Source organism: Corapipo altera, unplaced genomic scaffold, assembly GCF_003945725.1.
Source record: "Corapipo altera isolate COAL_440 unplaced genomic scaffold, ASM394572v1 104, whole genome shotgun sequence".
NCBI lineage: Eukaryota > Metazoa > Chordata > Aves > Passeriformes > Pipridae > Corapipo > Corapipo altera.
In genome coordinates, this window is record NW_020884920.1 from 3,042,589 (window position 1) to 3,062,299 (window position 19,711).

The 19,711-nt window shown below is 47.3% G+C and overlaps 1 protein-coding gene across 2 annotated transcripts in view; it reads right to left on the minus strand.

Moving 5' to 3' along the window:
- Positions 1–3,962: 3,962 nt before the first annotated feature.
- The window catches only part of TTYH3 (tweety family member 3), a 75,651-nt gene continuing 59,902 nt past the window's right edge, over positions 3,963–19,711 (minus strand). Inside the window, exons 12-15 of one of the 2 annotated variants that reach the window (XM_027656511.1) lie at positions 18,293–18,469; positions 17,283–17,358; positions 15,073–15,174; positions 9,609–9,682 (exon numbers count right to left, since the gene is read on the minus strand). In XM_027656511.1, coding sequence (XP_027512312.1) covers positions 15,094–15,174; positions 17,283–17,358; positions 18,293–18,469 — 334 coding nt within the window. In that variant the 3' untranslated portion in view covers positions 9,609–9,682; positions 15,073–15,093. Of the gene's footprint in view, positions 9,683–15,072; positions 15,175–17,282; positions 17,359–18,292; positions 18,470–19,711 lie in introns of both variants that reach the window. The other variant, XM_027656512.1, reaches the window with a different exon arrangement.

A 19,711-nucleotide genomic window follows, 5' to 3' on the forward strand; every position in this document is an offset into this window, starting at 1 on the left:
CTTTCATCTGCACCCCGGCGCTGTTGTGGGACGTCCTGTTTACTCTCCCTGGCTCGCGGCAGCTGATAAGGAGGCTGTACCTTTTGGAGAGTCTGGTGTGTGGTGGTGGGGTGGGGACAAGCCCAGCTTGCTGGGGACACTGCTGCTATGTAGGGACCACTGCTGTCGACACCACCGTGCCCAAGGGATGCTCCAGCACCGTGCCCGGCCAAAGGCTTTCCCCATCCCTGGGTGGTTGCAACATCGAGGGCAGAGAGTAACACAGTGGTTTAGTCCTTTTTGTTGCTTCCCATCTCCTCTTTTTTTGGTTTAATTTGCATTTGGGTCACTTGCAGCCCTGGACTTCATGTGAATCACTGCGTTCCCAGCCCGGCTGCAGGGACTCTCAGTGGGGAGCGTGTGCGCGGCGGCGGAACGAACACCCACCCTGGCACTGACGGCAGCGAGAAATGCTTGAGACTTGGGGTGGGAGGGCAGTGTTGGGAGACAACAAAACTTGTGTGAATCGGCTCCAAGAGCCACTTCCAGCTGCTTTGGCCCAGCAAACTGGAATATTTGTGGGAAACGAACATAAAAGCATCCGAATCGCGGGGCCTGAGCAATGCGTGCAGTGCTCCAGCTTTGGGAGTTGCCTGTCCCAGTGCTGGATGGGAGAGTGCTGGGACCCCCTGGGCTCATGATCTACATCCCACCACCTCCGTGCACCTGCAGGTGACTAAATCCACCGCCAGCATTGTCTGTCTTGGAGCGAGGGGCCGCAAAGCCCTGTGGCAGAGAGTGACGGCTGCAGGATGGCCGAGATGCAGTGTTGGGATGTGCAGGGCAGTCCCTCAAAAGCAGCTCCCAGCCATCACCCACATCCCCTTTATTTTTTTTGGCTTTCTACTATTTCCCACTCCTGCATAACACGCAGGTGGTTAAAATAAATACCCCCCAAGCTCCACAAAGTTTATTTTTTCTCTTCCTGACTTTTAAGACCAGCCTTGAATCTATCAAAATGAATTCCCTCAGCCTCAGAGCTCCCAGCAGCCGCTGCTTCTGTCCGCCTCAGCTGCCCAGTGGGGCCAGCTCTGCTCTTGTAGCCATTTGGCAAGCCAAGAGTGGAGGAGGAGATAAATGGAGCATCTCAAAAACAGCTGGAAACACTTCCCACGGCTCTGCCAGATGAGATCCATGAAGCTGTGGCTTTACCGCACAGCCCCGCTCCCAGCCTCTCCTTCCTCCTCTTCCTCGGGTGTGTCCCCCATCCATTCCCCCTCAAACCAGGGTGGTTTCACCAGGGAAACAGTGTCAGGTTTGTGCCTGTCCATGCTGAGGACAGGGATCTGAAAGCAGCAGTGACATCACACAGCGAAGCAGTGTCACTGTGTTGGTCCACACTGGGTGATGCTCCAGCCATGTCCACATCATCCTAGTGAGCCCCCCCTTATTTAGGGGGACACAGGATGGGCTGTTGAGCTTGACAGCCCTCGGGAGCAGGGGACCATGCTTGTTCCCTGTTGAGCAACCCATCCCCAGGCCCCAGAGCTGACGTGTCTGGAACAGATCGTGAGTGGCCGGGTGATTTATGGGGTGCAAGCGCCAGGTTCCGTGATGTTTGGCTGGTGGGAAGAGGAAGCGGGTGGGAGAAGCACCAGCATCTGCAACACCTCGCAGTGAGAAGGGAGCTGTGCTTCCTCCCACTTTCCTCCGAGGACTGGGAGGGATTAAAAAAAATCCCTGAGCTGGGATTTTTGCTGAGGTCATGGTGAGAAAACACCGCCTGCTTTAGGCAAAGCTTTCCTTGCTTGCAGAGCCCTGCGGTCCCACCGTCAGCTGCAGGAGGAAACATCCTTCTGGCCCTGTCACCATCCAACCCCTCTCCACCATGCAACAGCACGAGGGCACTGTTGTGTGGCCAGCTGCTTCATCACCGTGGCCACAGCCAAGCCACCCTCTGGCCCTGCCTGGTCACCCCAGCAGGTGAGGGCAAACGAGCTGGGAGGTCTCAGGGTGCTGGGACCCACCAAACTGGTCCAGGCTCGGCTGCAGACATGGAGTGAGGAGGAGCATCCCTGTAGCTGCCTCCGCTACAAACCCTCCTGACTTCCAAGCGCAGGGCTCCAGCATCCCCACGTGGTCAGACTGATCGGAGTCTCCCCGTTCTGGGTTTCCTTTCCAGGGCTGGCAGACACTCAGCTCTGTCCTGGCCTCCCTCGCAGTGCAGGGAGAGGTTGCCACCTCCTGAAAGCACCGCAGGGAAGGGTGGGGAGATGGGGTGTTTACTCGGGGACAAGGGTGCTTCAGAAGGGGTTAGAGAAGATGAGCTGCAATTTCAGCTGCCTTTTGCCTTCCTGGACACATGGGGAGTGCAAGTCCCTGTTGGACCATCCCAAAGGAGAACCATGAACCCAGCTCTTAAGTGGAAGGAGCTGGGCAGATGCCACCTGCACAGTACCATGCTTGGCAGAAAACATGTAGCTTGGGCCATTTGCCGTCCCAAGAGGTGACAGGAGATGGGGACACAGTCAGTAACTGTGTCCCAGAGCCACCAGCTCTGCCGGATGGTTTTCCAGCTGCCAACCCACCAACAGCTCCCGGAGGCAGCGCTCCTGTTAGCACAGCTCAGCACACCACAGAGCAAACACGCTTGAAAGCGTCTCCCCAGGGCATCCCTCCCTGCCTTATCTCGGAGGACAGAGATCTAAGGGACCACTACTGAAGGCTGATCTGAAGGTGAGGTTTATTCAAACACATACTTCACCCTTCCCTCTGTTTTCTCCGAGCTCCGAACGGCTCAGGAGAGAGTCCTGCCCTGCTCCCGCTGGGACAGGGGGTGGTGCAGAGGGTGAGATGCTGGGGATGGTTGGCTGGAAAGCACCAGGAGAGGTCACTGGGCAGGTGGCCTTTGCAGGTTCTCATCCCTGGTGGAGCCCATAAACCTGGTAAAATATTTACATGATGACTCTTGACAGAGGCTTTATTTTCCTTCTCACCATCAGACTCCCTTGACTGCTCCAAGCCCTTTCAGAGCTTTAAGAGAGCAGGTTTAATCATCTCAGATCAGGGATGAAGGTGGAAAACATGGGTTTCTCCTTTAGATGGCGGGAGGGGGGGGGAGGGAAAGGGAGAAAAATCTGTCAATTATTTATTGGTGACGGGAGGAAAACTGGTGTCTGTTGAGATTCACAGGCATGAGGGGGAAAGTCACAACAAGGAGACCTCTGTAGTTCTGCACTGGACCGACAGACAGGACTCAAGAGCACAGGTGTGGGTTTCAGCCATACTCAGAGCATTAAAAAAATAGATGGCATTTACAAAGACAGAGTTAAATTATTGCTTATCCCCACACCTAGGAAGGGATGGGCTGAGGTCAGGGCAAGAATAGCACAGGATGGAGGCAGGAGCCCAATCCCTCCATTTGACTGGCAGGATCAGGCAGAAAAGAGATCAAGAAAATTACAGGAAGGTAAAGGTTTCAGTTTACTACTTGACAGTGATGCGGCAGTGGGCCTGTGATCAGAGAACAGTACAAAGGAAGAACTAAAAAGAAGCCCACGATAGCCTGGGGGCAGCACTGAGAAAGACGAGCCCACGCTGAGCTGCACCAGCCCCCCAGCTCGCTACCAAAGACATGTAATACATTTCATCACCTCCTGAAGAGGGACACCTTTGCTGTGGCTGAGCTGGGGGTGCACCCTCCCACACCATTTTTCCACACTTCTTGTACTTCTGCTGGTGAAAATAAACCACTCCCGTTTGCTGCTGCTCCAGTGTGGAATAGCCAAGGTAGCAAAAGAGGTTCAAAGGAGCTCACAGTCACACAGACCATGCACAGGGGGAACATCTCCCCAGGCTGATGTGCACATCCCTCAGCTGCTCCAGCACTTTCTGCTGCATTTCCTGTAGCCCTGGAAGTCCCTGATGCCAGCCTGGCTCCATGCATCCCTCCAGGAGCAAATACAAATCAATAACTAGGAACAGTGGTTTTAAATCATTTATTTTTAAAACATGAAACCCAAGCTGAATAGAAACCACAGAAATTACATTTAGGTTTTTTTGTTTAGTATTTGCAAACCAAAAAGTTACAGTAAAAAATAGCTACGTTACAATCAACAGAACTACAGAATTAAAAGTAAAGATACAAAAATGGGCTCAATCCTCTTTAATCCTCACAATTTAAAAACATTTTGGGTAAGTGCAGGAACACTTGAAAGAAACTAGCAGGTCCAAAGTTTTAAAAAAAAATTATATATATTTATATATTATATATGTATATAAAGTGGTATGATATACAACCATTATGGTTAAGAAGAGAAAAAAAAAAAAGAAAAAAAAAAACCAAAAAACCCAGAGAAGTTACAAAAAGGCCAGGTACATGTTCACCATTAGGTTTCTGTGCACAGTGTCCAAGAAAATAAACTTCCCTCTGAATGATGTGAATAAAACTCGTGGAGCCTCCCGTTACCAAGGGACCTGAGGCACACGGCGTGAGGCTGGGCGGCTGGACCCGATGCAGAGCACAACAAAAGGAGTGAAGCTTTCCTGGGACTTCAGCAGCCTCCTGGGCAGAGGCCACTGGAGAAGTCTTGGTGTGAGATTAGAGGAGGAACAGGAAGGAAGGAGCTGGGAATTGCATAGTGAGGAGCAATGTGGTATCAAATATGCAGAGCACCTAAGAGCTTCATGCTACAGTTATCCTCATTAGGAAAGGAGTATTTTGAACTTTCTGGTTGTACATCAATTTATGTTCCACTTTGTTCATGCAGCCACAGGGGCTGGGTGAGCACCCGGGAGCTCCAGGCCACCAGTAACCCACCCCTTCTCTCCCAGCTGGGCAACATGCTCACCATCACAGCTTGGCAGGAGATCCCACACCCCACTGAATCACTTGTTAGCCATCTAGGAACTGCTACCAAAGCATCCCACGCTTCTGCTGGGCCTCCTGGAATGACTGGGGAAGCCATCCATAGCATGCACAGAAATAATTTCTGGAAAACGGGAGTAGGCTGTGATGAAAGGAGATACAGATTGGGTCTTGTCAGGCCTCTTTCTCAAGGCATTAGATCAACTCCTCGGTATCTCCCTGGAGGGCTTTTCCCCTCCCACCCAGAGATGTTCACTGAGTTACACTAACAGGGTTGTTGAGCTGGGGAAGACCCTGGCTTCTCCTTGGTTCCCAGGTAGGAAGTACTTCAAAGACAGCTCCTCTCCTGAGCTAAAGGAAAACCCATCCACCTCATCTCCTCCTGAATCAGGTGGGGTGGTGAGGATCAACAAGCCAAGACACTTTTCTTCAAAGGGCTCAGTATGGTATTTCAGCTGCTGCTGGAAGGAAGAGAAGGTGGGACCAGAAGCAAAGCCTGGGTTTATTCACGCAGGTACCTGTACCTTGCTCTGACGGGCACCCACCCACTCCTGCCTGCTGCCACCCTGCAGCACCAAAAGCTCTCCAGAGCAATGGCTGAGCAGCTCCCTGAGAAAGGGTTCCACTCTCAGAAAGGCCAAACTTTTCATGTAGTTTCAGGGAACTGCTATGGAAATCCTAACTCAGGATCTCTTGAAACCCCATGCACTGTGTCCCCCTCAAAGCACTCATATGAACATCCCTTGCATCTTGGCTGAGATGACTGTACACGGAAAATCAACACCTATCAAATGGAGAAACTTAAAAGGACAGGAGGGGAAGGGAGCACTCCATCCTTCACATTTGGATACATGGATGCACGCTAAAAATCTTAGCTTGAACCCTTTTATCAGCACACAAAATGAACTCAATTTAATAATACATACAGGATACAAACACTACAGTTATAATTCCCAAGACAGCACAAGAAATTCACAGCCAAGTCTTGATTTGATTTCCTTTACAATTACAATGCAGTCTTGAACACTGGACACAAGAGTCCAACATGCTATTTACATTTCACATTGTGGAGATGTTTGTGTGCTTGGAAGAGTTCTCAGTTCCAAAAGAAAGTGTCATTCACACATGATGATGCGGTGGAAATAAACCAAGCCAACCAGACAAGCCAATGACCACATTTGTGCTTCTGAAAAAGTAACATGAAGTGTCTTCACCGATGCAGTCACCCTCCACCGGACAAGCTGCCTTCTGTTCTGCAGTCAGAGAGGTGTCCAGAGGCCAATCTCAGCTCCCCTGACTTCTGGACCCTTTTGCTAGCAACCAGTCACGTGAGAAATGTCCGATAAGGTCAGCTGGGACACACCAAGTGATATGGCCTTGGCATTTTGTCACATTAAAAACAGAGAGACACGATGGAAGAGAGAGAAGTCTCCACAGCTTTACCTCCTGCAGCTTGAAGAGTCTGGACTCCCTCAACCATGAATGCCATCCAGAACAGATGAGTCTTTGCCAGATAGCACCTGCTGTTCACCCGAGAGGGAGGCACAGAGTCTGGGAGATCTTGGCTTTTCAAAGTCCACTCCTCAGACAGAATGTGACCATATGGATGAGACTGATTATGTCGCAGCCATAAGAATAGGCAAAGGCCATCTGTTCTTCAGCAGATCCTTTCAGACCAGCCTGCAAAAAATGCCACGCTGTTGCTCAAGGTTCCAGTAAAATAAAAAAAGGAAAACAAAACAAAAAAAGTAGTAGTAATAACAATAATAATAAACCAAAAGAAACGCATTTGTCTGTGTTTCCTATCCAGCGCTCTGCACAGCATGCAGCGGGGCAGCAGAGTTCCAGGATGCTTTACAAAAGTGCAATATCCATGTCAAGTAAAGGAAGTGCTGGCTGGACACAGGTACACAGCTCACACCGCAGTCCCATTGTGCTGGCCTCCAGAGAGCAAAACGTCATCTCCGCAACATTCTTTCCAGTTATATGTTGAAGTCACAGAGCACATGTCTCCACAGCTGTGCCTTGCTGCAAGCCCCAAACACTGCCAGAAGTTGTTCTGGGTGTTGTAAGTGGCTGTGCCAAACCTTGGAAGGAAGCAGGTCAAGGTGGCTGCTCCATTCTGCAAACAAAAAGGCATCGGCTCGCTCCCCGTTACCGCCTGGCACAGGCAATGCCACTGTGACAATTCAGACCCAGCCCCAAGTGCAGTCACACACATGTTCAGGGTGTACTCTGTACACAGAGAAATCAGTATACAGAAGCACTTGTTTTCACAGGGTTCCCCACACCCTCCAGCCTTCAAAACACTTGCCTTCAAATGAGTAGGACCAGGCCACAGATTTCAGGGCAGCTCCCCTAAAATTGATAGTGTGAGTAGCAATCGGAGCACATCCTTGCAAGGAGGATGATGGCAGAACAACTCAGTTTTAATAAGGATTATATGGCTCTCACTTCTTTTTTCAAAGTGAAGGAAAGGTTGGGTTCCCTCCAGATAGCAATTGGGTGGTTGGGGCTGCAAACTCACCAAACCACACATGCACACCCAGGTCTCCTGGTAGGCTCTAAGACAGGGTGCAAAACCTGGTGCTCATGAGCCACAGTGTCCCTCCATACCACCTGTGACTACATTTCCCTGCCCTTGTTATTTGATAAAACAGAGGTATGTTTCAGTGTGAAGCCCATCCAACATGTCTGAAAGGGCATACTCGGTCCTGAGCAAGAAAATCCTGCTTCCAGAGATTTATGGTGAAGTGTGAACTTTTCTCCAAAACCACCTCTTCCTGTCTGCATGGTGGTGCCTCCTCCCTGTCTCCCTCACTCCTTTGCATGGTAACAGCTGGCCTACAGCTTTTGCAGTTAATTAGTGGTTTCTATCTTAAGAAGAGTCTCAAAGCTTGCTCTGCCACAGAGCTGGTACCATCTCACAGCAGATGCCATCAGCCTAGTGAGCTGCCTGCTAGGAGCAATTCCTACCTCACTGCAAGAAGGCAACTGACTTGAGTAAAGGCAGATTGGTAGATTCTGTGCCCCGACCAGCAAACATGGGGTAAACAGACACCCAGTCTGAACATCACTGAGGTGAAAACTAACTGCCTCTGCCAATGGCTCAACTCCAGTTTGAGAGATGTTTCCCATTTTATTTCCTCTGCCAGTTATTTAATATAATGCCCAGCAGCTATGCTAAGATGCCCCTACTAAGAGGTAAAAAGACAAAAAGGAACATCATAGTTACCCTACTGAAAGGGCAGTACTTGACAGTACCTCCCAAGAGGCAGTCTCCTCTTCCAGCAGGAAGCTGTCAGTGCCCTTTGGAGCACTGCTCTTCAGTGGGAAGTACAGCACCAATGAAGGATGTTGCCCTCTGCAGGCACCCAGCTGCCCCTTTGCAAGCCTTGTTCTGCCTCGTGTCTAGAAAATGCCTTACATGTGCATTAGTACGGTCAGATAGTGGTTAGCAATGTGCCTTGAAAAACTAAACAAAATAAACCAGAATAAAATATAAACCTGTTCTGACAGTCACAATGTTCTCCAGACATCAACTGGGTTTCTGATCTAAAACACAGAAGATACACCGATGATCTTGTGAGTTTGTTAGGATTGAGGCTCCAAAAACCTCCTTCAGTGCCAGTTCAGCAACCCTGTGCTGTAAATTATGATTTATAAAAAAGGAAAAAAAGTCCAGCAGAGTTCACAGGTCACTCCTGCGGGGAGAGCTTCCATTTGCTATAAATCCGTTGGTGCTTCCAGTTTCTCTTGCTTTTCCAAGCTGACTGTCCCATAAGATTTAGCATCAGAGAGTCAAAACTCTTTAGTGCAAAAATGTCCCCCATAAAGTCTTATGAGTCTCTCCCTGGAAAAATTTGGCACCGAGTGGCTGGCTCCTGTTTGATCTGTGTGTCAGCCTCGTAAAGGCAGCACCCAGAATGCCATCTGCAAGTACCTGAGCTTCCCTGATGGAGCAGAGAGATCAGGTTCAGAGCAATGGACAGGGTAGCTGACTGGTGCTGGGCCCCCTGCTCCTCCTCAAGAATTCACATGATAGATATAGTGGCAAAGACAAAGGCATTTTCTTAATGGACTTAAAAAGAAAAAAAGTTAACCAGGGTAGTGAAATGGTTTGCTCTGAAAGAGCAAATTCCAGTGGATATGCAGTGACACCATGAGGCAGGAGTTTCCCTCCTCCCTCCCACAGGGCAGTGGACCAGAGGACTCCCACTGAGATGCTGTGGGATATTGAGTCCCACTGACTCAGCATTCCCTTGTTGTACACTGGTCCCAGGCACCGAGTCTCTGCGTCTTCAGGGTTTGACAGACTGTTGATCCCACTGCAGAAGTGAAGAAGATCTACCACCATCTTTCACCGAGTCCCTCTGGGAACAGAAGGGGGGAAAAAGGGGGGGCAGAAGGTATTCACCAACTTTTTCTGACAGGCTGCTCTAGTCAGCTGGCCCGCGGGCTGGTGGACCCAGTTTCCTGCCTGGGTGCTCTCAGTTGCTTGCCTGCATGTATTTCCTCTTTCACATCAGGTACAACAAGGTGAAAGTTTAATTTCAAAAGGAGCTTCCAACTCCAGTGGGCAGGTACCAGGTTGGAGAGGTGGTCTGGACTGGAGAAACAGAAGGAGCTGCACTGGATTTTGGGCAGAACAGCAGGATTGTTCTACGAGGACAGCACAGGGGCACAGCAGTTGGCACATTGTTTAGTCTGACTGCACATGTGGGTTTTGTTTTGTTTTGTTTTTTTTGCTTTTGCTTTTTCATTTTAATGCACACTGCCAGCATCTGGACGAGGTTGGTTGGTGGCGAGGTATTTGGCTCTCATGCTGGAGGTGTACTGGAGGAAGACAAGACAGAAAAAACAAAATAAACAAACAGAAAAGTAAGTCAGAACGACTAATGCAAAGACAGAACCACAGATTTCTATCACCTCATAGCATAAAATGGTCTGTATTCACAGCAAGCATACCAAGGAGCTGCTGGCTCAGTCTTACAAGGAAAGTTTCACAAGTCACTGTATAGTCCCTTCTGAGTAACATCCTGTCAGTCTGCTGTGAGGATGGTGCTGGCCAGGTCAGTACAGATGGGCTAATGATTTATCCAAGCTCTCTACAGAGAAGGAAATCCAATAGTCACTAAGTCAAAATATGACAGAGGTCACTCAGGAGAAGAGAGGGAAATGGGAATGACGCAGATGCAAAAACCCACCTCACACCTTCATCCTCTCTTAGTCTTGTTACTGCTTTCAACCGTGTCAGAAAAGGAGGTTGAAAAGAAAATGAGTGCTCACTGCATTTTCACATTGCATTTTATGGCAATGAGGGCATCAGAAGACTGCTTGTGCCACAGTCGGGCAGCTTGAAAGGAAAGTGTGGAAGAACAAATCTCTACATTTCTGGCCAAGAAAGAACAGACCCTGCCCAGCTGGAAACAGGCTGCCATCAAATAGGATGATAGCCCACCTAGGTTATCAGGTGGGTAACAGCCCACTGTGGCTTGGGATCCAACCTGTGCTCTGTGCAGCAGCAGATAAGACTCCAGTGTAGGGGTGAGAAGAGCAGGTCAGAAAGATAAGAAGTTGTTTCGATTTGGGGGTGGTGGTGGTGTTCTTATTTTCTTTTTTATTCTAAGCAAGGCAATCTGAAACAGCTCCCAGAAGCTACTGAGGTAACATATGTCATTCAGCTTTGAATAATGAGCTGAAAATCATGTAAATAATACCCAGCAGTAAGAACAAAAGACTTTGCCTCTTTATGCCAATGTGTTCAATGTCTTCATCGTGACCACATTACTGCTTCTGGGGTTGTGCTACCACGATACGAACAACCAAGCAATGAGGACAGACATTTCATTCCTCTTTTTATACCTGCTGGAGCTTGAATAATTCTATAATATCCACAGCTTGCTTCCCAAGAGTGCTCTTCAGCATACTGACTTTTTATCACCTTTTAAACTGAACCACATAAAATAGCCAGTTAAGCTGGCAAAGAGACAACTGAAAGGCAGTTCCACACCAGGAGGTATGATTTATCTTGCCCACTGGGAAAGAACATTATGAGGCATCTTTAGGCTCTCAAAAGCTCAGCTGTCCATAGGGGTTTTCAGAGAATTAACAGTATTTTATCGGTTTTCCTTCAAAGACTGACCCGGGCTGAACCTCTGCATAATAGAAGAGAGAAACTGCTCTTTTGGCAGAGATGATCCCATCGGCATAAGATGAAGACACCTGTGGCTTATTTGCACACTCAGCTTTTAGGGTCTTCCATAATTGGAAAACTTTCTGCAGAACACGGATCTTAATATAAAACTCTGTCCCAGAAACAGCACCTATATTTAGAAGACAAAGGGTACGTCTGTTCTTTCTAAGATGTATCTTTTGTCAGTGAGAGGGCAATAGAAAATACCAAGCTGAGCCACTTTAAGGACTATATTCTATTCAGTTTATTAAATGCGATTACTGTTTTAGAAATAAAGTTTAGGGCATTATTAAAACATATGAGACTAACCCAACAGGCTCAGATAGGCTTAGAAGTCAAAGAACTTTCTCACAGAGTAAGTAGGGCACATTTTAGGTAGTGCAATGCTGAAATTACCAGCCAAACATCATGCTAAGAAGAGTCTTAGAAGGGAAAATGTGTTTGATTGCTCATTTTCCATTTGCATTCTGCCTGGTGCCACGTGATAGGAGATGAGTATGAGCAGAGAACTTTTCCAGGTGCTAGGGATTTGTAAGAAGTGTTTAGAAAAAAAATAAGTCTCAAATCATGGAAGGTTATTGTGCATGCTTCTGGCCAAGTCATGTAGGTTCAGCACACAACATGCAACACCAACTTCCTTCAGAGCATTAAAATCAAGAAGGGCCACTTGATGAATTGCATTTCAGGGATGTACAAAGTACACCTATCACAGAGGGAGAAGTTGAAAAGAATTCCCTCCTTCCTCCACCAAGAAAAGACCCCACAGTTGTTAAAGTGTCACTAAAACAAAGTAATCAGGAACATGAGATCTGGACAATTGAGCAGAGAGCATTTTACATTCAAACCTACCTGCAAATCCACCAGAAGGAATAAATCAAGACTGAGCAGTCAGAGTTAGGGCTGATGTTCTCTCCTTAACTCAGGATTTTTGCACCTTTGTATCTTTTCCCATTACAGTTTAAACCAGTTACTCTTTCTGTTAAGTGTATTTTTAATGACCGTGATAAGTATGATTGAAACCTGGAGGTAGAGAGCCAACACTTCACTGTGCACCTCCCAACCAGCACAGCTCTATCAGCGTGCACTGAATCTTCAGTCACAGCATTTGCCTCCATCTGCTTTGCTCCACATGCTATTGACAGCAGTCCTTCCTCCAAGTCCTTCAGGAAAAATGCTCTGGAACACACAGATCCCAACATCTGGACAGGCCAGCAGATGAAGATGTATCAGCAGACACTTGCCAGTCTTTGGATATGTAACCAAACTATATTACCCCAAGTTAAAATGATTAAGTCTTCAGTTCCTTTAAAAAAAAAATCACTAAGTCTTTAGCTCCTTTAAAAAATAATTCTGAAGCCAAAACGCCTGAGCACAATTCAGACTGAGGAGGTCTTGGACTCCACTCTGAGGTACACAGCTATAAGGTACACAGTTGCATTTAGTTTCCTTTAAAGAGGAGCTTTCATAGAAGGTTAAAGAACATTTACAATGCAGTCATTCTTCCAGCAGTCACTGGAAGTACCCATGTGCCTATACACCCTCATTCACCCTTTCAAAAACAGCACTGAGGACAAGTTTCAACCCATACCTTCCCCTCACTGTCAGCTTCCTTAAAAAGTACCTGAAAGACTCCTTGTTACCATTTCTGGTGGTCGCTGGTGCTATTCAACAGCACGCCTCTCAAGTCACTTACCAGCCAGCTAGGACAAACACAGCTGATTGCACACAAGCTTATTTTTGTATTTCTCCAAAGAAAATTAAAGTCTCTCCTTCACATTCAGCCTTGTTGAGGGCATAAACTTTCACAGGTATGGTTTGCCAGCGCATACTAGTTGGGTGCTTAACACATATAGCCTGGGTACAAAGGAATCTTTGGTGGCAAAAAAAAATAAAATAATTAAGGGAATAGTCAGTTCATTTTAGAGGCCATAAATTCCACTGACTTCTGTGAACTGTGAACTCCATAAGTACTTCACAGCTAACTAAGCTATGCTGAAAGATCACTTACCATATGAAACCATGACTGTGAGTACAAACTATTTACTATTTGTGGTTAAAAACCCACGCCTATCTCTCTCGAGCTACCCTGGCTTTGATTTCCTGCCAGAGCTATTCAGGTAATCCAATAAAGACCAAAGCTTCTGGATTCAAGTTCTGAAAGGTTGATCTCAAATAGCTAGAGCACAGTAAACACACAGGGGTTGATCTTATTATGCATGGGAGGTACAAGATGCAGGGAAACAGCTAATTCCAGCCAGTGGGTTCTGAATTCAAAGGGACTTAAGTTTTTCAAGTCAAAAGAACAGAGCTTCTGTTTGTTTTTAAAGCCTTGGAAAGAATGCAATAGCTTTTGCACAGCCCTGCAGACAGCCACATTAAGCTCGGGTGGGAGCATAGATAAACAGAAGACAGTGCAGACTAGGATCAGGTCATGTTTCAGCCCAGAGATTTCAAGTCCAGAATGAAGGCACTAGAATTTCCACCCCAAGCAGTATTTTATTTCATGGAATAGATCCAGTTAACATCGCTACAATACCACCTGCAGGAACCAAAATGCAGAAAACCCACCATAAGCTGAGGCCCAAGAGCAGTCTTAGCAAGACTTAAGACTGAAGAAAGCTGTGACCCTCCCAGGGGTGGTAGCACCATGCTTCCAGACAAGGTTGTTTGCATTCATGCAGAGGACATCAAGACACCCGATCCAGAGAGCCCCTTCCCAGCAGGTCACAAGGCAGGCAGGCAGACAGCAAGAGGCAGCAAGGATGCAGACCAAGCACCAACAGGACAGAAAGGAATCCAATGCAAGGCTGACAAAAGTCCCAACAAGAACAGCAGAGAAGAAGAGACAGCAGCTTTATGCACATGTATTTCTGGGAAAAGAATGCAAGATAGTCACTGATCGCATGAGCCAAAGGCAGTGGGCTCTCCCTGTTCCAGCTGGAACCAACACCTTCCCGTTGCTGCATGACTGGAGTTCCCCTGAAGGAGCACTGTCCTTCACACCAGGTGAGTTGTCTGGTAGCCCTAATTATACCCTATATTTAACCAAGCTACAAAACCACAAAATGCAGACCACCTACTCTTTTCTGTAAGCATGTGGCTTTGCCATGGACCCCTGTGAGGGAAGAAACACCGGCTATCTTGGAGAACATCAGCAACTACAGCCCATGAGGAATTCAGACAGTGAAATGGTTCTAGGAGGGCCCTGCTCACAGAGCCTGCAGGACATGGATGGGATGATTTGGACACACACAGAACAAACAAAACAGCAAAAGGTTTTGAAACAGAATGAAACAGATCTTAGTGATTATGTCTGGTCCTTTAGGGAAGTTTTTTTTTGAACTTGCTGCATTCTGACTTTCAGTGCAAGGATAAAAGGAGAAGCTACGCACAGATCTGACAGGCAATGAAGTAACTCTTCAGGACAGGCCACCAATACCAGCCAGGATCTTTGAACTAATTAAAAATCCTATGAATGAGCTAAAAGCTTGTAGCGGGTCAGTATCGGTGGTTTTGGGCACATGCTGTGACGGCCAGTCAAGACAAGCAGAACAGCAGTAGGGCTCAAGGGAAGCCAAAAGCTGAATTAAGACAACCAGTCCCGACTGAAAAGCTGCTAGATTGGTTCTCTTTACTTCTAGAAAATGGCTTCTTGTGATAGAAGAACTCCTATACTACATTTGAAGTGCAAGGTTATTTCTGCATTTGAGCAGCACTCAGTTCAAGCTGTTCTCAAGTGTGGACTTTGAGTTGAAGCTGCTGTGAGGTGGCTTTTCCAAGGCATAGGTGCCTGTAACCTTCACAATGTGCCCCAGAAGCCTCTAGAAGGTTGATACTGCTCCTTGAGTCTGCACCAGAGCCAAAACGGATTTTAATTTTAACCCTTGGCGGGAGGGAATGGGGTGGGAGGTGCAGAGGGAAGGAATGTGAAGAAATAAAAGGCACTGGCCTGGGATAAACAGTGCAGGGATGAAGGGAGTGGTTGGGAGTGGAGAAGGGGTTGAGCAAGAAGGACCTTTTTTTCCAGTACCTGTTCCATTTGCGGGCGCTGTTACCAGTATGTCCGTGCACTGTCCGAGGGCTTAAGCTGCCAGCTCATATGGCTGCTACTGTCCATGGCAGCCAAATACAACTGTGATGACGCAAGAAAGAGAGAGAAAAAGAGAGTGCAGCCTCAACGTGCATGAAAAACACAGTGCAAGCAAGTGAAACGCTGTGGTGTGTGTCAGCGACAAGGTGGGCTCTACAACCCTAAGGGAATATCCCTGCGGCAAGAAGGAGAAAACAGAAGGAATGAGAGAAGGAAAAAACACAAACAAACAAACAAAAAGCCAGGAAAAGTAACGGACAAACAATGCAGCAGGATCATCACATCTTAGTTTTCACCATCTGTTCACAGAAAGCTAAATGGAATAGGTCAGCTCTGTCCATCCACTGGACATAACCTACTTGGATGGTTATCCCCCTCTCCTCCCTCCCAAAAAGAGGCAGGGACATGTGCACTGGTATTCCCTTTTCAACTCTCTCCTCCCACAGACAATTTGCTATGAAAAGTTACAATTTCTTCTGCCTCAGTACAGTCTCAGCCACCTGCTATGGAGAGCTGTGAATACAAAAATCCCAGAAAAGCTTTTTCCTGTTGCCTGCCAACATGAGAGCAGGCAGTATTTTATTTGTCTCCGTTGTCTGTCTACTACAATCCTCCAAAAAACATATTTATCCTATAGTCTGCTCCCTGTCTTGTCTAGGGAGAAGCTCCTTTGTCTATAGGTGCAGTGCTGCACTCTCCTCCCCAGCTCCTGTGCTACCCTATAGCCCACACCGATGGCTGCCAAATCAAGTTACTCTGAAAAAACATATTTTTATCTCCTCCCAGAAACCAGCTTAAGGCACCAGGACTCAGATCCCCCCTCAGGTTATTAACACAAATAGCTACTGAAGAACCAGGGAACTTCTTGCCTCACTACAGCCCCTGTGAAAGGAGTGTGCTTTCTCTGAAGCAGAAGAGCTGTAGGGCAAGGGGAAGCAGGATATTGAAGGAACATAAGCCTTGGCAGTACCAGGAGGACAGTGCCCTTCTGCCACAGGAAATGCCAGTGGTACAGCGTGTGCCACACTGCACTGGTGCAGCACATGAGCTCTTCTCCTGAGGACCATCTCGTTGCTGAGAGCTGATGATGCCACCAGAGCTCGCGGTCGGAGTACCAGGGGTCAGGAAACCTCTTTGTGAAGGGTGAAAGAGGTTTGGCCAAGGACAGAGACAAGGAACAACTCTCCACATTTTCACTTTCTCTACAGCAAGATGAACTGGTCCTCTTGAAGTGAAACCATGAATGTGATGTCCTCTTTTCCACCACAGTTCCTACTCCTCCAGCCTCCTCTTCCTCCCCTTCCCATGAATTTGAGCCATGCACCACAGAGTGTATTTTTTTTTTACCTATACCTGAAGACTGGTTGATCATTAGACATGCTACTACTCATCCTCTGTAATCACATCACCAAGTTTGTGAGCACTGCTATGGCATGTTCTCAAAAATCTCCTGTAAGTAAGGCTTACAGGATCCAGCGAAGGACGAGATTCGTCTAAATCTTACACAGACATGAAGGCAAGTCCATGTTTTATCCAGCATACAGAAATGGCTATCAGGCCACTCCAAATACCAAAACCTTCCATGAAAGTTTCCTTTTTTTCCTCCATAGGAAATTAAATACAAAAATAGATTTTAAAGAAAGTAAAAACAGTTGTGAAAGAAAGATTTAAAAAAAAAAATCTCAACCAAAAAAAAAAAAAGAATACAGGTTTCATCCTACCATCTCTTTAGGGCAGATTAAGGAGAGAGGTTCAGCAATAACTCTGAATTTACAGTTTTAACAAGTTTCTTTTTAAACTTGAGGAATCAATGCCACAGATAGCAAGTACACTGCATGCAAGTGAACCATCCTGCTGAAGTCACCCATCAAGATACTCATGCACTTCAGTGGTGGCAGGACTGGGCCCATAGGATTACCAGTGTTAATTGATTGAGTTTTATTCTTTTTATGTGCAATGTCCAAAGTAGCATAGCAGGGTTTCATTCTCCATGGCACGTGAGACACGGCTTGTCTAGTCAAGTTACTGCCATTTATGGGCCAGATCCTGTGTTTGGCTGCACAATCAGCTCCCTTGGGAGTACACAGGAGTGGCAAACGTGTGTTCCCCAAAGTTGCTGAAGCAGAGAGGAGCAGTAAAGAAAGACTTACTGAGGGAGGTGGGGACTCCCGGCCAATGAGCGGGGTATTCTCGCAACGGGGGTTCTGGAAATTTGCATTCTGGCTCCTAGGAAAGGAAGACACACATGGTAACAGGGGGCATGTGCCATGCTTCTCTGGGGAAGGTCTCCGATGGTGACATGGGACAGAGCATCCGCACCCCCAGAACAACCATATCAGGTCAGTGTCCCTCAAAGATTTTCCTGCAGGCCAGGTGGGTCCCCCTTTTTCAGACAAGGGCACAAAACTATAATTTTCCTCAGAGAGAGCACTATTTTTACATTCTTACTCAGAAGGGCCCACACTGAATCTTGTCAAGTGATTTAAAAATAGGTCTGTGTGAAAATCTGCCTCCCTGCAGCATCAGACCTGCCAAGCTGCAGAAATGGAGATAAAATGAGGACAAAGTCTCAGGGGATGAACAAAATGATGTGGCAGCCCCCAAAAAAGATGGGTCCTGATGATAGTCCAAGTGTGATCAGGGTTAGGCACTTCTGGAGAAACCTCTGAAGATCCCACCTGGACTAGGTAGCTCCAAACTGCAACAGCTGTCAGAGCTAACTGCAAATACTGTAGGAAGACATTGCCCACAGGTTTTGTCTTGGCTCTCAGCCTCTTGGGAGGCTTAAAATCTTCCGGCAAGACTACTCTGTCTGAAGAATTAAGTCTTCTGATGATCAGATTCATTGTGTAATAAGGAGCCCAGACAATACTTTCCTACTTCTTTTCTCTAGACAGATTTCTAAATCCTGGAGGACAAAGCTGTTCACATTTTGGAGCACGCTGTCTAATAAAACTCTTTCTACTGCAGCACTGTCAAGCCATTCCCTTCTCCCAGTGGATGCCAATCATCAGAAAACATGTCATTCTGCCATTTGACACTTTGGACAAAATCCTTCATCGCTTTCTACTGCTCGTTCAGAAGTTCCAACCTTGCAGAACTTGTGACAACAGAAATCAGAATGAAGTAATGTGGACAAGCTTGTTTTCGGGATACTCACATGTACTCTGTGACGGGAGCATTGCTGACTGTGTGTGCTGCTGCTGGAATGCTGGTCTCACTGCCATAACTACTCCCACAGCTATAGAGGCTGGGCATGTGCACTCTGTACAGATTATCGTGTGTCTGTCTACTCCCTTGAGCAGCTGATTCTTCTTCCCCATCATCATCTGAGCCTCTGCAAGAAGGAGAAAAAGTTCCTCCTAGAACCCTACAATTACCCCCCACATGTGGGGTTTGCAGGAAACCATGGTAATCCTAGGAACCTCCCATCTTCCACACCTCCACATTCACACCCATTTGGGATGCCTCGGGGTGGCAGTGTCAAACACAGCCTACACCACAGTGACTCAGACCTCCCACAGATCCCATCTGGACCTGTACACTGCGTGATCCCCTACAGCCTCCCTACGGTCTTCTGTCAGGGCTTGGCAGAGAGCACAGCTCTGCAACTGCCCAGTCACACAACCAAGGGATGGACACACATCCCAAAATGTACAGCACTAAAAAAAACCTCAACAAACAACAAGAAAGAGAGGCAGTGGGGATGTAGTGCCACACACCCCACAGAAAGCACCCTTGAAAACTGCAGTCTCTGTCCTTTCATTTCTTGTAGACATGTCCAAAGAGCTTGTAAGGATAAGTCTCTGCAGACTTCCCTGAACTCCCATTCTGGTTAAAAAAGGTCTGCTTCAGCTTCTAGCAAAACCACAGAAGTCTTTATAGAACTAAGTTGCAAAATTTGTGTCTAAAGTCTTTATCCTCTCAAAAATGCCAGGATTTTAAATCAACTTCAATACAGAGCAGAACTGTTTGCCAGCTGGTTCCTTCCCCCTCTCCCATAGCATTCTCTTACCCCTCCTATATAATACACACTGCTAACTTATCTCCCTAATTATGGGGTGAAGCACCAAGGTTTGAAATATATTTTATCCATGCTTGTCAAAGCCAGTAGAAGGTTCTACAGCATGGGTATCACTAGAACATCCCACACATCACCTGCAGCTTCTGTACCACATGGTGGCAGTGAAGATCGGGGAATTGCAGCCTGTACAGCCTCTTAGAGGCAATAAAGCATGACATTCTCCACCTCCCAGAGGGAGGCAGAGGGAGAAATGGTGCTCCAGGGAATGCAAGAGGGAACCCTTCAATTCACAGCAGCAGCCCGAGCCTGCTGGGGTTGGCAGGGCAGGCAGCAGCCCACAGGGAAGGCAGCACAAGAGATGCCACTGGGTAAACCTTTCTCCTTCAAACAGGCAGACTGCCATGCTCTTCTTGGTAAGGTCTGTGCAGCAGCTGCATGTGGAAGAGGCGAGGAAACCAGCCATTTTCTCAAGTGCTACTCTGACGCACTTCCCAAGGCCACTCTTCTGTGGGCACTGCAGGCTTGGCTGGCTCTGACTTCCTGCTATTGTTCAGG